This window comes from Protobothrops mucrosquamatus, unplaced genomic scaffold (genome assembly GCF_001527695.2).
Source record: "Protobothrops mucrosquamatus isolate PMUCROS unplaced genomic scaffold, P.Mucros_1.0 scaffold874, whole genome shotgun sequence".
Lineage (NCBI taxonomy): Eukaryota > Metazoa > Chordata > Lepidosauria > Squamata > Viperidae > Protobothrops > Protobothrops mucrosquamatus.
In genome coordinates this window covers 732,507-757,054 of record NW_015387128.1, presented here as the reverse complement: position 1 = coordinate 757,054, position 24,548 = coordinate 732,507, and the positions used below count along the sequence as shown (strand labels likewise).

General features: G+C 39.1%; 1 protein-coding gene across 1 annotated transcript in view; it reads right to left on the bottom strand.

The window, feature by feature from the left end:
• Positions 1–14,692, bottom strand: part of PTBP3 (polypyrimidine tract binding protein 3) — a 57,577-nt gene extending 42,885 nt beyond the window's left edge. Inside the window, exons 1-2 of the mRNA XM_015819208.1 lie at positions 14,600–14,692; positions 1,387–1,420 (exon numbers count right to left, since the gene is read on the bottom strand). Of these exons, the coding sequence (XP_015674694.1) occupies positions 1,387–1,420; positions 14,600–14,607 (42 nt within the window). The 5' untranslated portion in view covers positions 14,608–14,692. The remainder of the gene's footprint in view (positions 1–1,386; positions 1,421–14,599) is intronic.
• Positions 14,693–24,548: the final 9,856 nt, after the last annotated feature.

Sequence of the window (24,548 nt, the reverse complement as noted above, 5' to 3'; positions counted from 1 at the left end):
AAACATAGGATAGATAAGGGGATGCAGCCATACATACACACCATCCATTTGCATTGGCTATGCTGATTTAAATAATGGTATTTTATTGTTCATTTGATTAATGAAGCTCATAATGATGCTTTTAATTTGTGTTGTATTTTTATTGTTAGCTACATGGAGCTTCATTTTTTCATTTTTTTTATTAGAAGGGCAGGGTAATCCACCGAACATGTAAATAAGTAAGTAAATAATAATAAATAAATAATTTTTAAAAAACTGAATATCTGGAAGCTACCAGTTGCCTATTCCTGTTTCATAACATTTAGCAAAGATTAGGATGCAAATAATTTTTGTGTAGTTCAAAATTAAAGCTCACAATAGAATTTTCACAGTATATGGTGCTTAAGTATTTCAATGCTATTCTAGAATTTCCAACTAGAGTAGTTGGAGAAATATTCATCATGTGGATCTACAAAACATTTGAAAACAATGCTTCACAAAAAGTGATGCCACAAAGAAATCATCCATTTTTGAAATGTTAAACATTAATTTTAATGTTTTAAAACATTTGATTTCTATGGTGACTTCCATTTTTATTTCTTTAAAAACATTTATCTTTTAGGATTTTAATGTTTTAATACTGTAAGCCACCCAGAATTATTTTGATAAGAGATGGGCAGCCAGTGCTTTTTTTGTAAAAAAAAAAAAAAAAAAGGTGCTGGAACTCACACACGTCATACATACAACCTATCTTGCCTACCCTACAAGGTTCCATCCAAAAAAGGTGCTGGAACTCCGTTCTGGGCGTTCTATGACAAAAAAAAGCCCTGTGGGCAGCAAATAAATTTAACAAATAAACCTTTGCAAAGCTCACACATGTAATCTGAACACTGTCCTCTCATTACCTTTGTATGCATGCCCAGAAACACTTCAACTGGGACTACCAAAAAAGTGAAGGGGTTGTGCACATGAACACATGTGAAGACAGCTAGAGAACCTTGTAAAAGTCTTGGCTACTTTAGTACTTTGAAAAGTAAGATTCTGGCTAATGTGCTCCATATGTGCCTTTTTTAATGCTTTGGATTGCTTTATTCAGCAGAGTTTAAAAATGGGTTGCAGCTTTTTATGACTTACCTTTGAACAGCATTCCAGCACAGGAATGGGGTTAAATGTACATATGCATTCTAAGTTATTAATATCCTTAGCTGAATTGGAAGGAACATAAATTATGAACTCTTTTAAGAATTAAAGAGCTAAGATCCATTTCATGAAGAAAGAAATTGGATGGAAATAAAGCAATGCCACAAGAAAAAAAAATTATATGATGCACAAGTTTCAATGTGTTATCCAGAAATAATAAAAATGTGGATAACAAGTTTATATGAAAGGACAGAAAAAGATTCCTACCTTTAAACCGACTGCTATAAGATCTGTAACAACACTGTGTGAAAACAAATGGGAGAAAATGGAAAAGTTAGAAAAGCAGTTATTGTACAGGCAATGATAAATAAAGCTAAAGGAAGAAAAAATATAAGAATGAAATGAGTTATGGAATGTTTTTGCAAAAGAAATGGAACAGTTTAGTAACATACAATATGAAAAAGAGAGGCTTAGATAGAGCAATCAGATAAAACTTTGTACAACTATTGTTAAAGGATTCCCTTTTTTCAGACATAGACAATACAAAAAGCCTTTCTAATTTACCTGCCAAGCACATACATAGATAAAATATGCCATACTTTTTTGGGGGAAAAAAGTCTCTACATTCATATATAAAGAATCAGAAGAACTAAACACTACTCATCTAATGAACTACGAAAATAAGATTGCACATTGCAGTTTCAAGGATGGTCCCATTTCCTAGGTAGAAAAAATATAATTTCTTCTATGTGTTATCTATAAGTTGAATTACTATCACAATATACATCTTAAAAGCTAAGGTAGATATAAGTAATAGGAAAGAGGTAGTAATACTCTATTAGGGAGAATGTTTTCATAAAAATAACAGATAAGAGCAATGTCATACAATCTTCTCCAAGGAGCAGGGCAGTCCCTAATACATGCAAGGCCAGACTGAGAAAATATATTTCAGTAGAAATCAAAAACTAAGTAATGCTGGCTGAGGTTGTAATCCCATTCCTCTTTTGGGAGTTGAGGAAAGACTGAATGATATTAAGCTAAACAATTCAATTATGTTAAATATCATTAGAAGTGTAATTATTTCTGAAATAATTATTTCTGGTTTTCTTACACCCAGATATAACTAATTTAAAATGGAGATATAAAATATGCTTTTATAAATAAAATTAACTATAGTCAGCACTAGTACTTTCAGCCATAGTTTAATTAGAACAGGGGTGTCAAACTGCTGGTCCGTGGGCCGGATATGCCACGCAGAAGCTGCGCCCACCCCAGCTCCGGCAAGGGGGAAAAAGTCACAATACATCGCGACACGTCACCTGGCGAGTTTGACACCTCTGAGTTAGAATATCATTATCTGAAGTTGAAAATCTAACACTTGAGTTGCTGTAATATGATGCAATATCAACTAACTTCCTTCTATTAGTCATAGATACAATATAAATCACCATAACAATGCAGTGCTACTGAGATTGCCAAGCAAGAAATTTGATTTAAAGGATTATCTGTTCCCAGTATGCATTTCTTGGACAAGTAATTTCAGTTATGGTTTCACAAATTTTTATGCAATCTCTTTCTTAATTACTAACAAAATAACTATGCTTTATTGGATAAAAATGAATATTCCTGAACAGGTATTATCAAACTGTGGTGGTCTTCATGCTTCCAATTATTTATTTCATAATCCCTAGCTATTAGCCATTCTGTCAGGAACTCATGGGACCTTGTCAAGAAAAAAATAAATTAAAAATAATCCCAAGGCCGACATAAACTAAAGTAAATTTAACACAGTATCTCAACAATACTCTTATTAAATCAGGAGAGTCTATAGATAGGTTAGTAACAAGCTTAGATAAATCATAACAAAGGAATGCCAAAAACTCTAGTGTACACAATGCAGAAACTAAATTCGGGCTTGAATGGAAAGGAGGAATTAAAACATAAAAGTTGCTGTGTAAGAAGTGTATTACAGGTCATTTCAACCAATAATCAGAACTGAGCCAAAATTTTCTGTTGAAAGACACTTGTTAAGTGAATTTTTCCGACCTTTCTGGCCATAGTTGTTACGTGAATCACTGCAGTTGTCAAGTTAGTAACAGCGATGTTAAGTGAATCTGGTTTCCCCATTCACTTTGCTTGTAAGAATGATCACATGACTCCAGCACACTGCAACTGTTCATAAATACATGCCAGTTATCAAGCGTCCAAATTTTGATCAAGTGATTTTGGGGATGCTGCAATAGTTGTGAGTGTGAAAAACGGTCATAAGTCACTTTTTTCAATGCCAATGTAGCTTCGAATGGTCACTAAATGAATGATTGTAAGTCGAGGACAATTTGCTCTTGCTACCCAAAATTAAAGGACTTAACAGACATACATATATACCAAGAGTTCATGTGGCAAGATAGACATTTCTATAGCCAAAATTGAAGAAAATATCAGTTTTTATATTATCAAAATATAAGCAAGAATATTAATAATACAACACTGTATTTTAACAGAATCAGGAAATACAGAGATTTAAGCATGATAATGAAACTAAAATTAAAGAAAATAATCCATATAATATTAAAGAAATATTTACTGTGTGATTACACTATCAGAAACTTCTATAATTGTCAGAAATTTGATCATTTCTGATCAAATTTCTGAATTTGAATCAGAATCAGAACTAGAAATTTAAGGAATGCATTGTACTGTATAAGTATAAAGTTATGACTACAAGCCCAACTATCAAATAAGATTTGGTTCTTCTGATATTGTTATTTAAGACTTGTACAAGGATGAAGCAGCTAAATTTTCTCAGTTAAAGTATTCAATTGTCAGAAATTACAGCCAGATATTTAATTCTTAATCTACACTGCTTATATTTGAAAGGTTTTAAGCGTGGACTTTGAAGTTAGAATAGACCTTGTAGGAAGAGAGCTGTTTAGCATACAACCAGAACACACTAACAAATTTCTCATCTATAGCCAAGCTCTATACTACAACCAAATTTGTTGACACAGATGTTTGATTGACAGAATCAAAAGAGGCATTCATAACAGTGAACCCACTCAATGAGCTCAGTAGACAAATCAATAGAGCTAGATCAATTTCAGAGATGACCTATTAAAAGACAGAGCACAGAAAACACCACTCATTGTCACCTACAGCTTACAGCTCAAGCCACTCAAATATTATTTATAAGCTACACCAGGGATCCTCAACCCCTGGTCCGTGGACCGGCACCAGTCCGTTGCATGCTAGAAACCGGTCCATGCAAACAAGCAAAGCCCCATCTGCGGGATGCAGACAGTACATGAAACCACGCCCCCTCCGGTCCGTGGAAAAACCTCTCTCCACGAAACCGGTCCCTTGTGCCCAAAAGGTTGGGGACCTCTGAGCTACACCCCACACTGTACAAATGACATTGCGCTTTCTTGGGTGGCACTAGGTGGCAGACCCATATTGAATATAGACAACTACTCAATTCACAAGCAACAAAAAAATACCAGGACAATGGTGCCAATGTGGAAACCAGATCCTGCAATAAACCCAGATGTTTTGCTCCCATAGGCCCCAATAAGTACACAGATAAATACCTTTGCATGCTTTTCCTCTGATATATTCCATCATATGCCAGTCATGTCCCTCTGAATTCTACATTGGACAAATCATGGAATTGTTGTGCAAAATAATATCAGAGCATTTCAACCTTTCAAAACACTGTATGGCAAACTTTGAAGAATCATTTTTGGATATATGGGACTTTAACAACACCATAAGGGAGAAATGGATGAACTCATGTACTTAAACGTGTTTTAGGCAAACTCAAAAGGTCTTAACAAAGTGGGTTTTTAACACAATTTAACAATTGTTAATTGATGAAATATTTATAATCTGTCTCATGTGTAATGTACATTTGAATAACCAACCTTTCTCTCCCCTCACCCCAATTCAAATCTGACATCAGTCTAGCCATTCCATGAATCTGATGAAGTGACTTGCCATTCATGAAAACTCATGCCTTTTGGCAAAGTCAAAAAAGACTGAGTAATTTTAAATTGTTAATGGGTTAACAAAGTCATACAGTAAGCAGAAGAGTACTGGGGAGTAGTCCAAAACCGCAAGAAACACAAAATATATCAGTTCAGTTAATTCAGAAGGTCAGGTATAGCCTACATGAAAATTAATTAAAGTGGGGGGGGGGGATTCCTCTGGATTTGTCTTCTGAATGAGGAATACCACCGCTCCAATTATTTAAATTGGTATACAAATATATTCACCACTTTGCTTATACTAACTAAATATTTAATTCTCTTTCACTCTAACATATCTCAAAGGTGAACTGAGAAGAATAAAACATGGAAACTTCAGTCCATGCAACACAGAAGCCTTTGGGAAAGGAGACAAACTGTAATATTTGTATTATGCTTATTCTTTTAAAGTTCATTTTGTCATTCAACATTTGCAGTATCCCATTTTCCTACATTTTATTAATGTCAATGGATTGTGGGTTTCTAAAAGCATCCACTAAGTATAATTACATTTCTCAACAAATATTTACTATTTCACAGGAACCAGATGGCATGTTTTGGCCATCAAGGTTTAAAGAAATAATTTTAAACATTTTCATGAAACTTATAATTTTAAATACTTAGGAACTATTTGTACTACAGAGTCATTTTAATGGCATATGCATTCATATCCATACTATTACATTATTATAATGCAGGTTTTACTATCCTGGAAAGTATCTGACATACTGAACAGTTTCATCATGCCTAACTAATGGTCATATTGGTTGGAGGGCTCCACTTTATATTGGAGGAATATATATTTCATGTACAACTATAGTACAGACTTGTCAGAACTTGCTTATTTAAGGCCTCATTTTCACAAATTTTAAAAACAGGCTACTCCTGTTCAGTAGACTTTCTTTAAAGATGGATATAGCCATGGAATAAATTAGCCATCATTGCCAAAGGCTTTTTTCATAATTAAAAAAAAATCATATTGTTAGCCTTTTGAAACTCATCTTCTCACGAGATCTTTTTTTTTTTCATGAGAAGTTGGAAGGTCTGACTGAAGTTTTTTAGTTTTAGTTTTTTTTAGCGGAGCTTTTCGCCATTACTTCCTCCTGGCTCCGAAACGGCGGAAGGGGACAGGGCCTATCCCGCTCATCCTCTGTAGCATGATAGTCCAGCCCGAGAGGAGAGTGAAAGGGAAGGTCGCCGAGCAAGGAGTGGCCTGGCTGGGGGGGAGCCTGAAGTAAGTGGGTGTGAGGTGTGTGGGGCAGCGCCACCCCCTCCCCCAGCTGCCTTGCCTCATTGTGGCGGCAGTGGCGCAACATGTGCTCTCCTGCCCCATTGCGGCAGTGAGGTGGGACGGAGTGGGCAGGGTCCTAACTAGGGCTTATTTTTGGGTTAGGGCTTATATTAGGCCCACCCCCCAAAATCAGGGCAGGTCTTATTGTCGGGGTAGGTCTAATTTCCAGGGAAACACAGTATGTGTGATTAATCTATTAACCTAAAATCGGTTCTGATATCGCTAAACATTTTGCAACATGGTTAGATTTACAAACAGGGTGGATTTGATTTAAATCAAGTCGATTTAAATCACTAGTAAAAAGGCTTGATTTAAATTAACTCGATTTAAATCATAGTTTTTAAAGAGCAACTGTCATCTCTGACCCGCAGCAGCTCCTCTTCTGGCCCGCTGTTGACTCACCGACAGTCCCATTCACTTTAATGGGACGGCTGGTGATACAGCAGTGACACAACAAGGTGAGGTACGTGGCGGGCAACAGGTGAGTGGATGCCCGCTAACAGGAACTGCCATGATGGATCTGAAATGACAGGTGCTCTTTAAATATAAGGACTCATTCTTGCTGGTAGTTAGAACCTTTAATATTATTTGCAAAGAAATGAAGTTTCCTATTTAAAATAATAAGCTGTCAGGTTAGCAAAACAGCAATATCAGAACCAATTTTAGGTTAATCACACATAGTTGGAAAACTACTCAAATTCTTTTATTTAACTAAAACACTTAGAGCCTGGTACAGATGCATTTCTCTTCAAACAATCATACAGTTTGTAATGTACATAGATTTGCAAAACAATGAGATAAAGGAATATTCCTGAACTTTGTTTTATGATTTATCTCACGGTTACTGTGAAATTGTGTGAATGCATCTATGCAGTGCATGTTATCTCAGCGTGCAGAGCTTGGATTCATTGAATGAGTTTACCAAAAATGTAAATATTGCAGAATATACAGCTTCATGCTACATAACTAAGCTCCATTTCACGCTGAGTAAACTAAATTGTTAGTGTATATTAAATAGAAAACTATATTTAAATTTTTACTCCAAAAGCATTTTATTAAACTAAATTTGATAATAATAAAAAATATGATTTTTTAAAAAAAATAAATTAAAAAAATCATCAATTATTATCCACCCTGTTTGCAATCTTATAAGAAGTAACTGCATCCTCAAGCTGCTCATCTTTTCCACCTAGCTGCATTTGAGGAAGGCAAACTGCAAAACCTGTTTTTCCAGATCAGTTAGAATCAACTGACATTTTTGCCAGAATGACCTTCACAGGAATAATGCACTGAATCACTGTAAAATCAGTTTAAGAATTTTAAGAACTCATGCCTAGATTTGCTTGCTTTCAAACTCTTAGCATTTTTACTATTAGATTATAGGCTCAAGGCAAGGATTGTCTTAAAAAAAAACACTGCATAATATTTGAAAATACATTTGTATAAGTTTCAAATGGAAATACACTTTGGATTTATGAAAGGGATGAAGAGAAGAAAAGAAAGTGAAATATAAAATATACATTTGCCTGCAGTACAGAAAGAAATTTCTAGCCCTGAAGTTAGCTTTCTATTGACTAAAATCAAACTGAGGTAGCAGGTCATAAAAGAGATCACTTTTAGGAAATTGTAATAAATATGCTGCTTATGTGGTGACACAGAGAATTGCACAAAAGAGCAAATAATGGAGCAATGAAATAGTAGGACAGGATGCTTGAATGAAATAACCCAAAAATGTTCAAAAGTTTCAAGGATTATGCTCAGTTTACTAAACATCTTACATCATTCTATTTTTAAGGAGTATCTTTTCTGGTTGTAATTTTTGGATGGGTTTCTCAAGGTAACTGGAAATCTCATGTCTGAAAAAAAAACCCAATTATTTTATTTAAATTAAAACAGAAACAGAAATTTTACCATTCCACTTTGAACAGGGTATGTACTTTTTAATACTGAAAAAGCAGGTCCTTAGTTTCACTGCTTTCTTTTGTTTGGATGAGCCTCTATATGAAATTATCTTGATTACCCCCCCACACCACTTTCAATATTAATCAATTTTTATTTTATTTTAAGGCTGTATTTCCCTCCAAACCTGTCGCTAAAGCTCTTTGGAGGTTCAGCATAGCTTCTCTGAAACCACATTCACCTTCTGAGCATACATGTGAATGAACAGAACACCTTTCTACTGAAATTGCTGCTTCAGTCAAGTGGAGCCTTATTGTCTTCTATTTCAAAGTTATCTGATAGCAGTGTTCCAGCTACATCACCTATGTCAGATGATGAAGTTTATCCTTCCAGCTGCAAACAGAAAATCCATCTTACAGAAGCAAGTATGAATAATATTGTAATAAAATGGTAGCACGAACTGTAATTCATAAAAAATACTGCTTGGTTTGATTATAGACCAACTCTCCAGATAGTTGAAATTGCAGATTTCATTGATAGGGTTCAGTCAATTCACCCAGCAGAGTATATACTGCAGAATAATCATTAGATAAATGTAAGAAGAAATTAAAGAGGTCAAATATCTAGTGAATAGTAGCTAACCTATATCTGGATGGCTAAGAGCAATATCCATTGTGACATTGTCCTTGTCTATCAATCAAAGAACCAGCTTCTTCCTTTACTGAAACAATCAGGAAATGCACACGTTGCTGAATATTTACAGAAAAGGCTATCACAAACTCTCAAAGTAATTTTAAATACCTAATACAAAGTTTATTATGGAGAATATTGCCAGTGTACAAAAGATGAGAATACATTTAGAATTAGAAAACTAATATTCAGGCTAATGGAATATACTTGAGGTTATAGGTCACGTAAAAGGGAAAACTACATTCCAGAAGTTCTGCCTAACCAGTATTATTCAGCCATGGCAAAGAAATAAAATCCAAATGTTTTGGTTGTTCCAGGTTTTGGCCAAAATCCAGACGGTTCCCAGTGATTTTATGGAATGGGTAGAACAAGGCTGTACACTGCAAACATACCTTCCTCGCCTGTCTACCCAATTTCCCAGCCTCTTCCTTTCCTGCCTCCCGTCAGACACCACTGATGTCCAATGCATTACTTATCAAATCTACCCTTCTCTTTGCTACCAATTTATCGGTACTACCAATCTCCATACATATGATTGCCAAAGAAACCCCTCAGTCTTGGCTTTTTCCTGCTCCCCCCATCCAAAACAAACTCTTCTGCCTACATCAGTTGCATTTTGATCTGCTTCCGGGGAAAAACAGTACAACACTATTTTATTCCTCATAACTGAAGCACACTTAAAATGGTTGGATCACAAGGCATCCCAAAACAGTTGTTCTGTATACAGAACAATTCATGCCCAGAATGTTTTATGCATCCCTAGTTGTAGTGCTTATATTAGGCACCTCCTATATGGATACCTCGATGCTCTAGAACAGTGATGGCGAACCTTTTAGAGACCGAGTGCAACCCAAAACCCACTTATGCATCACCGGGTGCCGGGTGGGTGTGGCTCATTGGCTGGGCGTGGCCAGCTGGGTGTGGCTGCGGTGGTAATGGCAGACTGGGTGGGACTAAAAAGTTCAATCAATCAATTCCAACTTTGCAAGATTTTTTTTTCCCACGAGAAGTTGAAATTGACTGATTGATTGAACCTTTTTTTTTTTTTGCACAGCCTCCACTGCCCTGTGTTATAAAACCCAGCTGAAGGCCTAGAACTGGGGCGATGGCGCGCATGCCCACAGAGAGGGCTCTGAGTGCTGCCTCTGGCACCCGTGCCATAGGTTCGCCACCACTGCTCTAGAAATAAAAGACAATGTAGTATACATTAAAAAGAACTTCACAATAATCATTTTGCAGCAGCTGTTCAGAAGAGAGCACAGAGAACTTAATTTTCCCAGAAGATGCCCAATAGGACACATTAGTGGATTGCTTCAAATGCTATTACCAAAAACTGACCTAATCTAATGAAAACTTGTAAATGAATTTGTGAAGAACTGAAAATAAGAGCACCAAAATTCTTAACACAGATCAAATAAACTGAATATTCGATAACAATGCCAAAACCTATTTCTATAGCCTTGAATAGTGCAAAGAAAAATATGTTTTATTTCAGGTGGTGTGAAAGTTATGTAACCTTGAAAACATAAAAAGGAACTAAATGACAGTTTGTTAACTATATTACCCTCATTAAAACAATCCATGAAGCATTCCATGTGCAGGCTAATCTATTCTGGCAAAAGTGTTTTGGAGGAAGTGAAAAAGCTAACAACGGTAGCTAAGTGGTGGAAGGCTAATGGTCAAACCACCACATAGGATGCGCAGAAGAGAAAGTGTCAAGTTACCAGGTGGTTAAAGGAAGGTAGGGAAAGGAAGACCTTGAGAATATCAGCAAATGGGCAAAGGCAATGGCAGGGAGGAGGGGTAAGGTACACTAGTCTTATTCTATTCACTCAGTAAGATGCTTCCAGATTTTGTTTGGCCTAAAACAAAAAGCATCCAAAACATTCTGAGTTTCAGTTTTACGAAACCCAAGCTTACCCAGCTAGGTTGACAGAACTTCTAAAACACAATGTGTCTACTTCAGGTTTGAGATAAAGCATATTTTTTCTAAGTGAAAAAATTGAATTCAAGTTACATCAAATACAAAGATTTTATAATTAATTGATTTAATTTGAATATAACATGTGAATTCCTTGACAAGGAATTGCAAAGCACCTTATGTCCTGTATATCCATAAAAGTATCCTAAATCATACAAGGAAAAAACCCTCCTCATACAAATTTTAAAGCACATTCATAAAAGGAAAAGATTTAAAATCTATCTGCTCATCAGTCATATAGTTGAGGCTTTTATACTTTAGGATTTTCAGGAAATATTGGGACACAGTCTCAAATAGACTGTCAAAGTACCAGAGTTAGTAAAATAAATATTTGTTCTTCATAAATCATGTTTAATCATTATCAAAAAGTTCTATGAGGTCACTTATGGTTATTCCCCATTTTAGAATGAGCCACCTAAGCAAAACTAGTGCCATTTTAGGCATTTCCTGCTTCAGGCCAATTCCTCTTTGCACGGACCACAGTATATCTATATATAAAGGTACAAGCAACATATTCTAATCCATTAGACAACCCCTCCCCAAGATAAAGCACTACACATTTACGCAGATCCTGAATATCCCAGCTTCCTTTGCTTTAAATGTATTATTTATTAGATTTAATATAACTTCCCTGTCAAGTAGCCTCTGGATGGCTCACAGAGCATAATAATTAAAACATGCATGGCATTATTTTTTTTTTTGCCATATTACATGCATGGCAAGAAAATGCAAGAAAGACAGAGGAAAAAAGCAAGGAAAGAAGTGTGGGCTAATCTTATTAGTGTTTTCTATTTCCTAAAGGAACGTTTACATTAATATTAAACACAGTTGACAAAGGGGAATGCCACATTGCAAAAAACATTGGGAATCTTTTTAGAAATGAAATTCAACATGGTCTAATCATATAATTGATATATCTTATTAAAATTTCCAAGATGGTATGTTATGTTCAGCTTCTCAGAATATGAAATACTACCTTTTTGCAATACAATGTTCAGCATGCTCAATGAAAAAAAATGCAATAAAGGTAACCCAGGAATTTCAAAGTGTTATTTAAATTATAATAAAATCATATATCTATCTCCTCGGAAATCTCATATTACATAATTAGTTTCCCAAGTAAATTGTTTTAGCAATGCAATCTTAACAAAAAAGTAGTAATATGATACACAATATTCCTATATTCAGCAAGGCTTGAAAATAAATTTTCACCTTTGTTTAGACCTAATGGTCACTACCAATAAATTAAATTCACAATTCATTATACTTAACATACTTCCCTGCTTAGATAAATTTGAAAAGAGGTTGTAGTATTACCAGGTCAACTACAGAAATGCTTCTAACCCTATTTTCTTGCCAGAACTGTGACACCTCAGGCAAACAACGTTCAACTCAAATATTAGTGTGGAAAATTATGTTCAGAATAATAGAAATCCTATCTCAGAAAAAGGTCCCTAAATATATTGCTTATCAAAAACTACAGAACTTACAACACACACTTCAATGAATTTTAAAAACGGTCAATAGAGTGGAAGTTATTTTTGGGATGTTTTTATTATGAACTTATTGTCTTAACTGTTTTAGAATTGTCACGCCACAGGGAGTCAACTTGGCCAAGACGAGGAGCTTTAGCAATGGAATAAATAAACACAACACTGGAGTGTCAAAGACAGCAGCACAAAGACCAAGATACAAGCAGCTCTCTTTCAGCCATTATTTAAACATTTCATCAGCCCAAAGTACAAAAAGAAAACAAGGTCTAGTTTCATGGCGATGAGCGACTAGAGTGCCAAATCAATTAGTTAACTACAGTGTTTCTCAACCTTGACAATTTTAAGGCGTGTGGACTTCAACTCCCAGAATTCCACAGCCAGCAATGCTGGCTGTGGAATTCTGGGAGTTGAAGTCCACATGCCTTAAAATTGTCAAGGTTGAGAAACACTGAACAGACTTCCTCAGTTCAAAAATCAAGATCACGCCTCGCAAGCTTTGTCAGTTGTCACTCACGGCAGGCCAATATCCTACTACGGAAAGCTACTGTTCACTTTCGGGGGGAGGCACACAAAAAAAACCCACAAAACCACTTTAAAATAAAAGATTCGACTTTTGCAGCCTTTCCTCGGGCCCGTCCGCCCCCTTTAACTTAAGGCGGCGCTCTCGATTTCCTGGTTCTTATTCCTTCCTCCTCCGGTGTGGTTGGAAAGGCGTGACGCGCTTCGACAACAACTCCGCTCGCTTTCTCTCTCTCTCTCGGGGGGGGGAACCTCCCCTATCCTCGATACCCACATTTCGCCTGCTTCGCAAACCGCCCCCCCCACCCCCTTTTCCCAACATTTCGTTTTGCACACCACTCCGAAAACGATCCCGCCGGCAACTCCTAGCACAACGAAATAATAATATAAGAATAATAATAGTAAAGTTGGAAGGGACCTTGGAGGTCATCTAGTCCAACCCCCTGCTCAGGCAGGAAACCCTATACCATTTCGGACAAATGGCCGTCCGGTCTCTTCTTAAAAACTTTCCAGTGTTGGAGCATTCACCGCTTCTGGAGGCAGGTCGTTCCACTGGTTAATTCGAAGCCACACCTGACAATCGGGGGGGGGAGGAGGAGGAGGATGGGGGGGGGAGCGGGGAGGAAGGAGGAAGAAACCAGCGCGCTCTTCGCCCTTTTATTGTCGCAACCGAAGAGGAAGGAGAAAGCGGGGTGGGGAGGGAGGAAAGAGAGAGAGAGAGGTTGGCTCTTTCCCCCACCTCCACCCACCCCAGCCCCGGAGCTGGCTTTTCTCCTACGGAGGACAAAAGGCCACCGAGGGACCCAATTGCAAAATGCGCGGAGAGAAGTTTGGGGCTGGCTTATGGGCGCCGGCCGGCCGGCCGGCCGGTCGGCCAGCCAGCCACACCTGAGGAAAGTTTGAAGAGCGCGTCTTGGTTTCGCCTCGCCTTCCTCAAAGGAGGAACCAACCAACCAACCAACCAACAACAAAAAAAAAAACAACCGTGGAAACCCGCTTTCTTCCTCGCCTACCGGGGAAGCGGCCAACTCGGGATCGCTCCCCGCTTCGGTGGGCCGAGCGAGGAAGGGAGAGAGGGAAGAAAAACAAGAGCTTAGGAAGGGCGGCGGGCGTGGGGGGGGCACTTCGTTCTCGAACTCCCCCCAAGTCCTAGTCCGGGTGAGAACTTCCAAAGGCCGCAAGCTTCCCTTTTTCAACCTTCTCCCCGCCCCCCGCCGCCTTGGGGGAGTGGACGATGAGCACTGTAGTCCAAAGGATCCGAGGGCGGGGGGACGGCACCCCCCCTCTCCACTCCCCCTCATTTGGTTTTTCTCGCCTAATTGGCTCCCTTCGCCGTCTTCCCCAGCGGCTTACTCTGCCGGCCCCGCCGCTGGCCCCCCCTCAAGCTGTGCGCGATGTTGGGCATCTCCGGAGCCCCAGGAGCCGCCGCCGCCGCCGCCGCCGAATGCAGGACGGCCACGCGAAACTGAAGGAGAGGGAGGGAGGGAGGGGTCCTTTCGCCTCCTCCTTCTCCTTCTCAGCGAGCGAGCGAGCGAACGGCGGGGAGAATCCGCCCGTCCGCAACGGCCGGGGCGAGGCAGGTACTCACCCATCCATGGCAAGACAGGAGGAAGGAAGCTGCGAGGGACGGGACAGGGTGAGGGGGAAGGGAAGGGAAAGGGAGCCGAACAGCCGCTCTCTCAGGAAGAAAACGAGAAAAGGGAGGGGCGGAGGAGGAGGCGGGGTTGCCGGCGACGCGCCTGCGCGGCAGATCTTCGACGCCCTGCTCGTCTCCGCCCTCCTGCTTTCCCCGCCCCTCCGCCGGGCCTTCGGGATCAGCGCGAGAGCGTCGTGGGGGGGGGGAGGGGAAGGGAGAGCAACGCAAGAAAGGTGCGCGGCTGGCTTTGCCGGCCGCTGGCGACTATGGTCGGACGGCCCTGCGAAGCGTGCCTTGTGCGCGTGACTGAACGTGCCCGAGAATGTGAAGAAAAATGCGAGAAGATGCGCGCGGCTGCCTGGGAGGTCGCTTCGCCTGAGCGCTTCGGAGGCAGCAACAACAGGCGGCAACCACAGCAGCGGGAGGGGGGGAGTGAGGGGGGTGGGGTGCGATCTAAGGGCATTGCTTTTTTCCCCTCTGGGCGTTGGATTTTGAGGATAGATAGATAGATAGATAGATAGATAGATAGATAGATAGATAGATAGATAGATAGATAGATAGATAGATAGATAGATAGATAGAGCAGACAGCAAAAAAAAAAGAATCCTCAGCAAAGAGGACAGAAATGTAGACTACAAGAAAACACATTCTTCTGAGTAGACAGCTTAAGTTCTGTCGCAACATTTATCTTGAAAGTTTTTCCACTGTTGCACTTATTGTCTGACTGAGTAAATTTTTAAAATGCGCTTTAAATTAAAATACGCGTAAGCCATTTTCACATTTTTGTATGCTTCCAAATCTTGACCGCTCACAGTATAACTAAGCATTGGAATATGTTAAACATACAGTATTTTTGGGTCTGCTACTAAAATGCAACAGAATTTTAAAGAAAAGAAAACTTCAAAGCACAGTATTTTCTTATAATTATAGTACACAACAATCACTGTTTAAAGAGACATCCAAGTCTTACAATTTGCGTAAGTCTTGAAAAGCCCTCTGCAAAAGCTGAGTCTTTAGAGGCTTCTGGTGGGCTATTGGAGAGGGGAACCACATTATTCCTAGAAAGCATCTGCAATGTATTTTTTGTAAGTAATATAATATGCTCACACTAGTCAACAAGAAGCAGTTTGAACCAACTGTGGTTTCCAAGTGGTCTTCAGAGGCAACCCATCCAAAGCACAGGGTAGAAGTTTAATCAAATAATGACACAGGCATGAGTCACTTGCCAGATCCTGCTGCTTCAGGAATGACTCCTGTTGGCACATCAAAACTAGGCAAAACCACTTCTGATCATGGACTTTATTGGCTATGAGTCCAGGAGAATTCACAAGTCGCAGGCCTGCTTCCTTGGGAATAGTACAATCCATTTGAGAGATCACACAAATTCTAGAAGAACAATAGCAAGACATTTCAGCTGTGTTGCTTATATGCTTTGATAAGATACAATACCAGTGGTTTGCAAACCATCCTGTCCTGGTTTATACAACACTTGTTTTATTTGCTTATGAGATGATTTTTTACACCACCTTAATCTCATTGGACACTTATATGTAAACAAGTATATACTGTAGCTTAGTCTTTGACTTATGAATAGTTGCTTAGTAACTGTTCAAAGTTATGACGGACTCCCCCCCAAAAAACATACTTATGACCTGATTTGAAATTCTAATAGCTGCCACCCATCTCTCGATTCAAAGTTCTGATGGCTGCCACCTCCCCTCCCCCCCAAAAAATGTGATTGCACTTCAGGCACTTGGCAACCAGCCCTCATTTATGGCCATTTGAGTATCCTGTGATCACATGACCAAGATTTATGAGGCTTTTTTTGTCAGAACCTGGCCTTTATTTCCAATTTCTGTCAAAAGCAGCCTGCTGAATACAGTGGCTTCAAGTAACAACCATGGTGTTTGCTGAACAACCATGGTGATTCGTTTAACGACTGCCACACAAATGTTGTAAAATTGGGGTTGGTCACATGATGTCCCACTTAATGACTGGCACATTTTACCATAATTCTGGTTGTAAGCTGAGGACTATTTGTAAACTATAATTTCCTATATTGTGAGAACCTAACCAATGAAGGCATCGTGTTTGAAAGCCTGCTGAAAAGTCTTCCAAGTTTTGTACAAGAATGCGGTTTAATAAAAAGATTCAAATGGACTAAATATTAAGATAAGTTGAGAAGTTTCTATGTTGTCATAAATAATACTGTCTATTTTTGCTTGCCTTGTCTCCATGAGATCGCTCTGCTTGTTTTTCAAATGCACGGGGAAGAGAATGCATAAGGATTTGCATAACCACATGTGAAAGAGCTATGAAGGCTGAAAGAAATGAATACAAAAACAAAGAAATGAATACAAAGACTGGCGTATCGCCTGATACGCCAGTTGCGCCCCTTTCTGGATCGTGACGCTCTACGCACGGTCACTCAAGCCCTCGTTTCCCTCCTGGACTATTGCAACGCTCTCTACATGGGGCTCCCCTTGAGGTGCACCTGGAGGCTCCAGCTAGTTCAGAATGCGGCCGCGCGGGGGATCCTGGGGGCCTCTAGATGCTCCCATGTAACACCTCTCCTGCGCGAGCTGCACTGGCTGCCTGTGGCCTTCCGGGTGCGCTTCAAGGTGTTAGTAACAACCTTTAAAGCGCTCCGTGGCAATGGACCTAGGTATTTTCAAGACCGCCTCCTACCAAACACCTCCCTTCGACCAGTCCGCTCCCACAGAGAGGGCCTCCTTAGGGTGCCGTCGGCCAGACAATGCTGGCTGGCGACCCCCAGGGAGAGAGCCTTCTCTGTGGCAGCTCCTGCCCTCTGGAATGACCTACCCCCCGACCTACGTACAACTACGGACCTGCGCCTCTTTCGCCGAGCCCTGAAGGCCCATCTATTCCGTGCGGCCGGCCTGGCATAGTTTGATTATGTTTTAGTGGGGGTTTTGTATGGGGTACTTTTAGAACAGGCCTGTTATTTAATTTGATTTTACAACAGAAACTTGTATATATTTATTGTGGTTTTATTATCGCCTGTTCACCGCCCTGAGTCCCGTAAGGGAGATAGGGCGGTATATAAATTCAATAAATAAATAAATAAAATAAATAAAAGAGAGCATCGGTTTTTAAAATATTTTTTAAAAATATTCTAACAATTTAGTTGCAAATTCTATACTTGCTTTGGCTTTGGGTCAAACAGTAAACATTGATTAATTGATTGGTTGATTGATTGATTGATCATGCTTGCATTTTTCATGTTTGAATACTACTCCAATAAAAAATTACTCTGGGCTCTGGGTATTCTTGGGGGGGGAGTGAATAAAGGGGCAAGTGATGTGATGATGGTCTCATGTGATGTCACCATGTGTGCACTGTCGCTTTTATACCATTTTGGCTAGATGCTCAGTCTATCCTGACATTTACACAGACTTTTAGAATGGATTCACACTCTGAACTCAGTTGTAACATTGTTTATGAGAATCTAGGCATTGCAATTTACAATACATACTGTAGTTTATGCTTTAGTGTTACAAATCCATTGTTGGATTATGCCCCCAAAAAATCACAATTAAATCTAGATTAATGTGTGTAAATGATCTGCCTGTGAAAGAGCAGCACAGATGATGGATTAAGAACCCTGTGAAATCTGTAGGATTCTTGAATCGACCATGAATAGAACTGTTGCAAGGTCCAACCATTATTGAGATGGCAGGAAACCTGATATATGAAAAGATTTCAAATGCATGGTAGTGTTGAGAATCAATCTGTATTCACATAACTTTTTGTCCTTTCCCCCATAAAGATAACCTTGCTGGATGTGAACATGGGGCCATGCATTTCTTGAAATAAGAGGAGAGACTAAATGAATATGGAAATAGTCATCAATGTCATGGTTGTTTCAAAGGTGCTTTTTCAAAAGGCAAGTGGACTTTCTTTGTTTTTCCTTGAAGATGTTTCGCTTCTCAGCCAAGTAGCTTCTTCGGAACTGAACTGAAGAAGCTACTTGGATGAGAAGCAAAACGTCTTCAAGGAAAAACAAAGTCCAGTTGCCTTTTGAAAAGAACACTTTGAAAGAAGAAAGACTGTGTACAAGAGAATCCCATGGGCACTTAATTGCAGGTAGATGTCTGCCTTAGATCAAGAAAACAGAAGGAGATAGGAGCTTCAGCCTGAAACTATTTTAGTTGTTGAAGCTGCCAGTTCTGTTTGTTTTGATAAGAGATGCCTAAGCTTTTATGTAAGAGAGGAAGAATGGGGCCTTGAACTTCTTCCATCCCATAAATATATTAGTATAGAATGTTTCCCACAAGATTGCTTAGTTTTCAGAATGGCCAGCCTTTTTAGGGTTCTAAAAATCTGAATCCTATTTCTTTAGTTTTCTTTTTTAATTGCAGTCATGCTTTAGTACTCAGAATAGTTATTTTTTATATCAATGGGCGATAAATGTCCAACGAAGCAATCATAACTGTGGTTCACGCATCATGCTAAACCAGGATTTGTTTTAAATAATGGTTTGTTAAACCATCAATACATGAGCCAATGTAGGCTTGATTATAAGGCATGTACACAGTTACAGCAATAGCTATAAATATATGGCAATCATTTTTAAATTGTTTTTGATTTGCACCTGTGGAACGGGAAGAATACAAAGCAAGGCATAAATTCATGTGCACAGGCAAACCAGGTATTCAGACTGAGGGTTTTAGCATCATCAGATGGGCAATATTCTTAATCTTTTCAAACTATGGCACATCAAGGACATTCTGAACAACAAACAGACTCAAACGAAGGAAGTAGCTATGTATGCAGTTATCTACTTTCCTCTTCCCATGTTTAAAAGCATAAACAAACCTGCTGACATCTTGCTAAATAAAACACGGAAGAAGAGGTGCTTAGAGGTAATAGTGCTTGACCAAAAATTGTTTATGCTTTTTCAAATGGGATCAGTTCAACAATAACAGTAGTGTAAAGAGAAACATAACACATTTTAGAGATTAAAAACACTAATGCTTAAATTAGTAATCAGGGAATGCAACACCAGTCTTTGAATGGAATATCGGGGTGTGCTACAAAAGCAAGCAGATTTTAAAAATAGGGAAAATAAGATAGATTTTTTTTGGGGGGTCAAACTCAACTACAGTGACTATATTTGACCTTTTTTTGTCTAAATATTCATATCTATATGAATATATTTGACCTTTTTTTGTCTAATTTGCAGCCCTGGGATTCTTTGGCTGTTTCCCATCCAACCATTAACCGTGAGCATTTTGTTAGCTTTTTCAGTTCAATAAAAAGTGAGTGGGGAATACAAAATTAATTAATAACATTATTGTATTATAAATTAATTAGACTGTTAAATATTGACCTACCCAATTTCTTACCATATTCACACTCAGCATTGGTTATCACACTCTGTTTTCCAAAAGCAGATAAATAAAAACGGGGAATGAAAGCATACTCTATCACAGACATGTCAAACACAAGGCCCGGGGGCTGGATGCGGCCCGCGAAGTGGTTTCATGTGGCCCGCGAAGCCATCCTGGAAACAGTGAGGGAACGGCCCTCGCTGCCTTGGCCCTGGCCCAGGCTGGCTGGGAGCCAATGTACAATTTTGTGGTGGCCATCTTGGCACTTACCCCGGTGAACCATGCCTTGACGCTCCGGTCCCACCCCCTTCTGCCAGAGACCCTCAGATCTGTCCCACTCCTGCCCAGGCCCCCACAGGCACCCTTGACGCGAACAATGTAGAGCTGGCCATGCCCACCCAGTAGGCCACACCCACTCCATCCACACACCCCCAGTAGGCTGCACCCACCCTGGCCACACACAACTGCCCCCCCACCCAGGGCAACCGCAATGCTGATGCGGCCCTCAATGAAATTGAGCTTGACACCCCTGCTCTATCAGAACAAAATGAGGACTGTGTAGATACAGAAACAAAATTAGGCACACTGTGGAAGGTGAATTTGACTTATTTCATTTTATACTTATGAATATTTGTAAATACATGGCTTCCACTTTGCATCTTTTCTGTTACAATATGTATGTGAATATTCTGTAGTTGTTGTTGCACATATGTCCCTACAACCCAACTTTATACATATTAAAAGAGATTTGCTTTTTTTACAAAGATAAAATAAAACAGGGAATTAGAAAACAAACACTTGCTTTCTTTACCTGGAACGGGATAGTCTGGAAAAGGACCTAAGCTGGTAGAACTATCTAGCTAATTATCTGTGTCCAGTGCTTTTTTTGAAGAAAAAAAAGGTGCCGGAACTCACACATGTTACACAACCCGCCTTGCCTACCCTACAAGGTTCCATCCAAAATAGGTGCCAGAACTCCGTTCTGGGTGTTCTATGACAAAAAAAGCCCTGTCTGTGTCCATTATCAGGCTGTAAGTTCCAAATCAGAGTTTCAAAATTATTAGTACATAGGATTAAACTGCTGTGATGGACTATACTAGCATAATTTCCCTTTAAAAGTTTCCTCAGGAATGTGTCAATCTGCATTTGTATTTCCTAATCTAAAACCTTTGATGTCATTATGAGCATTCCATGAAAACTCACAGTAGCAAGAGGTGGAGAAGCAATTGGTAGCTTTTTGTTCTTGCTCTTCTGGAGGCCCCTTCTAGTAAAAAAAAAAACAGGCTTTTGACACTAGCATACCAGAAAAAGAAATGTACTTCATCTCTGTATCTTTAAAAATATCTCCCTTAGAAGTTTAGCAAATAGACCTCAGATTTAAAAAAAACAACAACAGGGCACATATGTTTCTTATTAAGGCTAAATTTAAAATCTAACTTAAAATAATGTGGAGAATATTTCTATATTTGGTATATAAAAAGAAGTTGTCAATGCTCTCCCGCAAAGAAGCCAGATTAACTGTTATTTCCTTTTGGTATTTACTGTATAGCTGTAGCTATAAGAAAGTACTTACTATGTAAGAGGCTATTGAGAAATATGTCCCATGAATTCAGTGGAGTTTTCAGTCAGATAACTAAGCTGAGAGATCCCAACTAAGTTGGGAATAATCAAAGAGAGAAAAGCTAGGAAATAATTACCCATGGATGAAGTAGATGGGCAGATAGATCAAATTTGCATAAAGTCCTGATATTTCAGAAAGCAAACATGATAATACTGTCATTATTCAGAGAGAAGCAGGGAATTTATTTTTTATAAATAAATTTATTTATTCCTTCATTATAATTTGCAACTCAGCAGTTTCACAGGGCAGTTTGCTCCTTTAAGTATCTGTATTTAAAAAGCAGAGGGAAACTGATAAATGCATTTTTGTATAGCCCACTCAGAACCAAAGTAATTCAAGAGTTTAAAATGCAAATTATTTTTGCATTTTTGCAAATTATGTTTGATGATTAATAGTTATGCGTATGTACAATTATACATATTTTATACTGGCTTCAGTGCTCTCAAAAATGCTGACTGAAGTCCAGGTTTTTGGAAGATTCACCCAACTAACATTTGGGAAAAATTAGATGGGAAAAGCCAGGCACTTTTCTCTCTAGAACAAAGCAATATGAAAGGGAGCATTTCAAGAACAAATATACTATTGGAAGTAGAGGAAATTATTATGGTTTGTCGCACATTTAGCCAGTTGTTTAGACTAGATTTGGCATTTCTATCCACCTATTGAGTCCTCTGAATGGACCTGGGATAGGCAGCTGCTGCCTTTTGCAGTTGACTGATGGCAACTTTGTCAATGCAAATGGTTTTCAAGTGATACTCCAATTGTTTTGGGATTGCATCTAAGGTGCCTATTACTATTGGTACTATCCTTGCTTTCTACTGGAAAAGTAGTACCAATAGTAATAGGCACCTTGGATGCAATCCCAAAACATCTAGAGCATCATTTGATCTATTTCTATTTTCAGTCCAGGTCACTGGACAGCCGCTTGTTTGGAATGGTAGAGTCTTCTGCTTGAGCAGAAGGTTGGACTAGAACAGGGATCGCCAACCTTTTCGGCTTTGCGGACCAGCAAGGGGGAAGGGGTGGTGGTTCAATGTGCATGGCAGGGCAGGCAAGCCCATGCGCATGCAGCTCCATTTGTACGAGCAGCGGGCATGTGCACCCACCACTAGCGCAGAGCACACATGCAAACGGATGACATGTGCTCACCCACTGCTTATGTGAATGGGGATGTGTGAGCTTGTGCACGCTCTCACCTGCCACTTCCGCAGCCCGGTTCTGAAAGGCTGAAGACCCGGTAGTGGGCTGCAGCCTGGGGGTTGGAGACCCCTGAACTAGAAGACCTCCAAGGTCCCTTCCAACTCTTGTTATTCTGCTGTATCCAGATACTACCATATCCACTATGCAGACTTTTTTGTCTTTCTTATTGACAGTTGTTCCAACATATTATTTATAAGAAAATACCATTATATTTTCCCCAGTGGGTGCAAAAAAAAATTAGCATGGGGCAGAGAGGACTTTAATTTCTGCAGTTCAAGAGAATGAACATAGAGCCAATACAACATTGTTTAGCTTTATAGCCCTGTACATGAGAATATTTGGCTGTCCTTGTCAGATGCGTCTGATTTACATTAAGTATGTTAATCTGCTAAAATATGACAAGTATATGCAATATGTGTGCTTGCAATGAAGGAGGATATGTTAAAGCTGTAAATTCACAATGCTAATTTAAGAGTTTTCTTCATTAAGCTGACATAGAGCAGCTGTTCTAGAATATTTAAATGAAGCACAGAAAGAAAGAAATCCAGAGTTCCTGCTGTACAGAATTATAGTATTTAACCGAAAACAAAAAAACAAAAAAGCACCCCTAACCCAAAATTATCTGTACAAATGGTTAATTTCCAACTGTTTTAATCATTTACAATTAACTATAAGAGGATAGGCTAATGTGAGATGTTGCATTAAATACATAATTTATGCAAGGTGTATATTACTCAGATCTACGAGTACTTGTCACTTTTAAAAATGCATGTTGCCAGCCTCACATTTGGTATGGAAGAATTGGTATGAAAGAATTAGCATGCAAACAAGTAAGTGAGCAAGCAATAGAGGTTGCTTAGCCTGCTCTCTATTTTCCCACCCACTTTTCCCTTTAGCCCTCTATGCTTATTTTGCAACTCATAAAATGTATAGGAATCACTAGGGATTTGCAAAACTCTGAGTTGTTTTTCTGATTGTGGTATGGTTTATAATGAGATAAAGTGCAGGTAATATAATAATTTGATTTTAAAGTTGACCCAACACAAGCTGAAGATGTTTTTAGTCACTAATGCCATGATTTGCAGAAGAAAATAATATGTAAGCATTCAAAAGCAGTATTTTCCAGCTATTAGACAAAACCATGTGTCCATTAAACATTTATTCACTCTTTAAATCTATTTCAAAATTTATTAAGATGAAAACTGTCTAGTTTTACTGTCTTGTTTTCCAGCTCCCAAGGAGTCTACAGGTCTAAGTTAGCAATCAGTTTACATATTGTAAAACAAAACTTGTGCATTATTTGTTTCTTAATTCTTGAAACCTCTGTGTGAGGTAAAAATATTTCAGCACCTAATACAGGGGTGTCAAACTGCCGGCCCGTGGGCCGGACACATCCCGTGGAAGTCGCGCCCACCCCACTGCTAGCAATGGCAAAACCAGCCCGATATGTTGCGCGATGTCATGTGACGTCGCGAGTTTGACATGCCTGACCTAATACATAAAAGCCTAAGATAAATGTCTGCAATCTACATGACTTCCATCCTTCGACTTCATACAAATGAAAATTTAATAATTTGAAAGCTAGCTGTTTTACCTCTTTCTATTCCCCCATACTTGGTTTATAATCCTGAGACCAGGAAAACTCAAAAGCTTACTCTGTATTTTATGAACTAATGAGCCGAATAAAGAGATTTTTTCTATATGGATTCTAATATTTAAATCCATG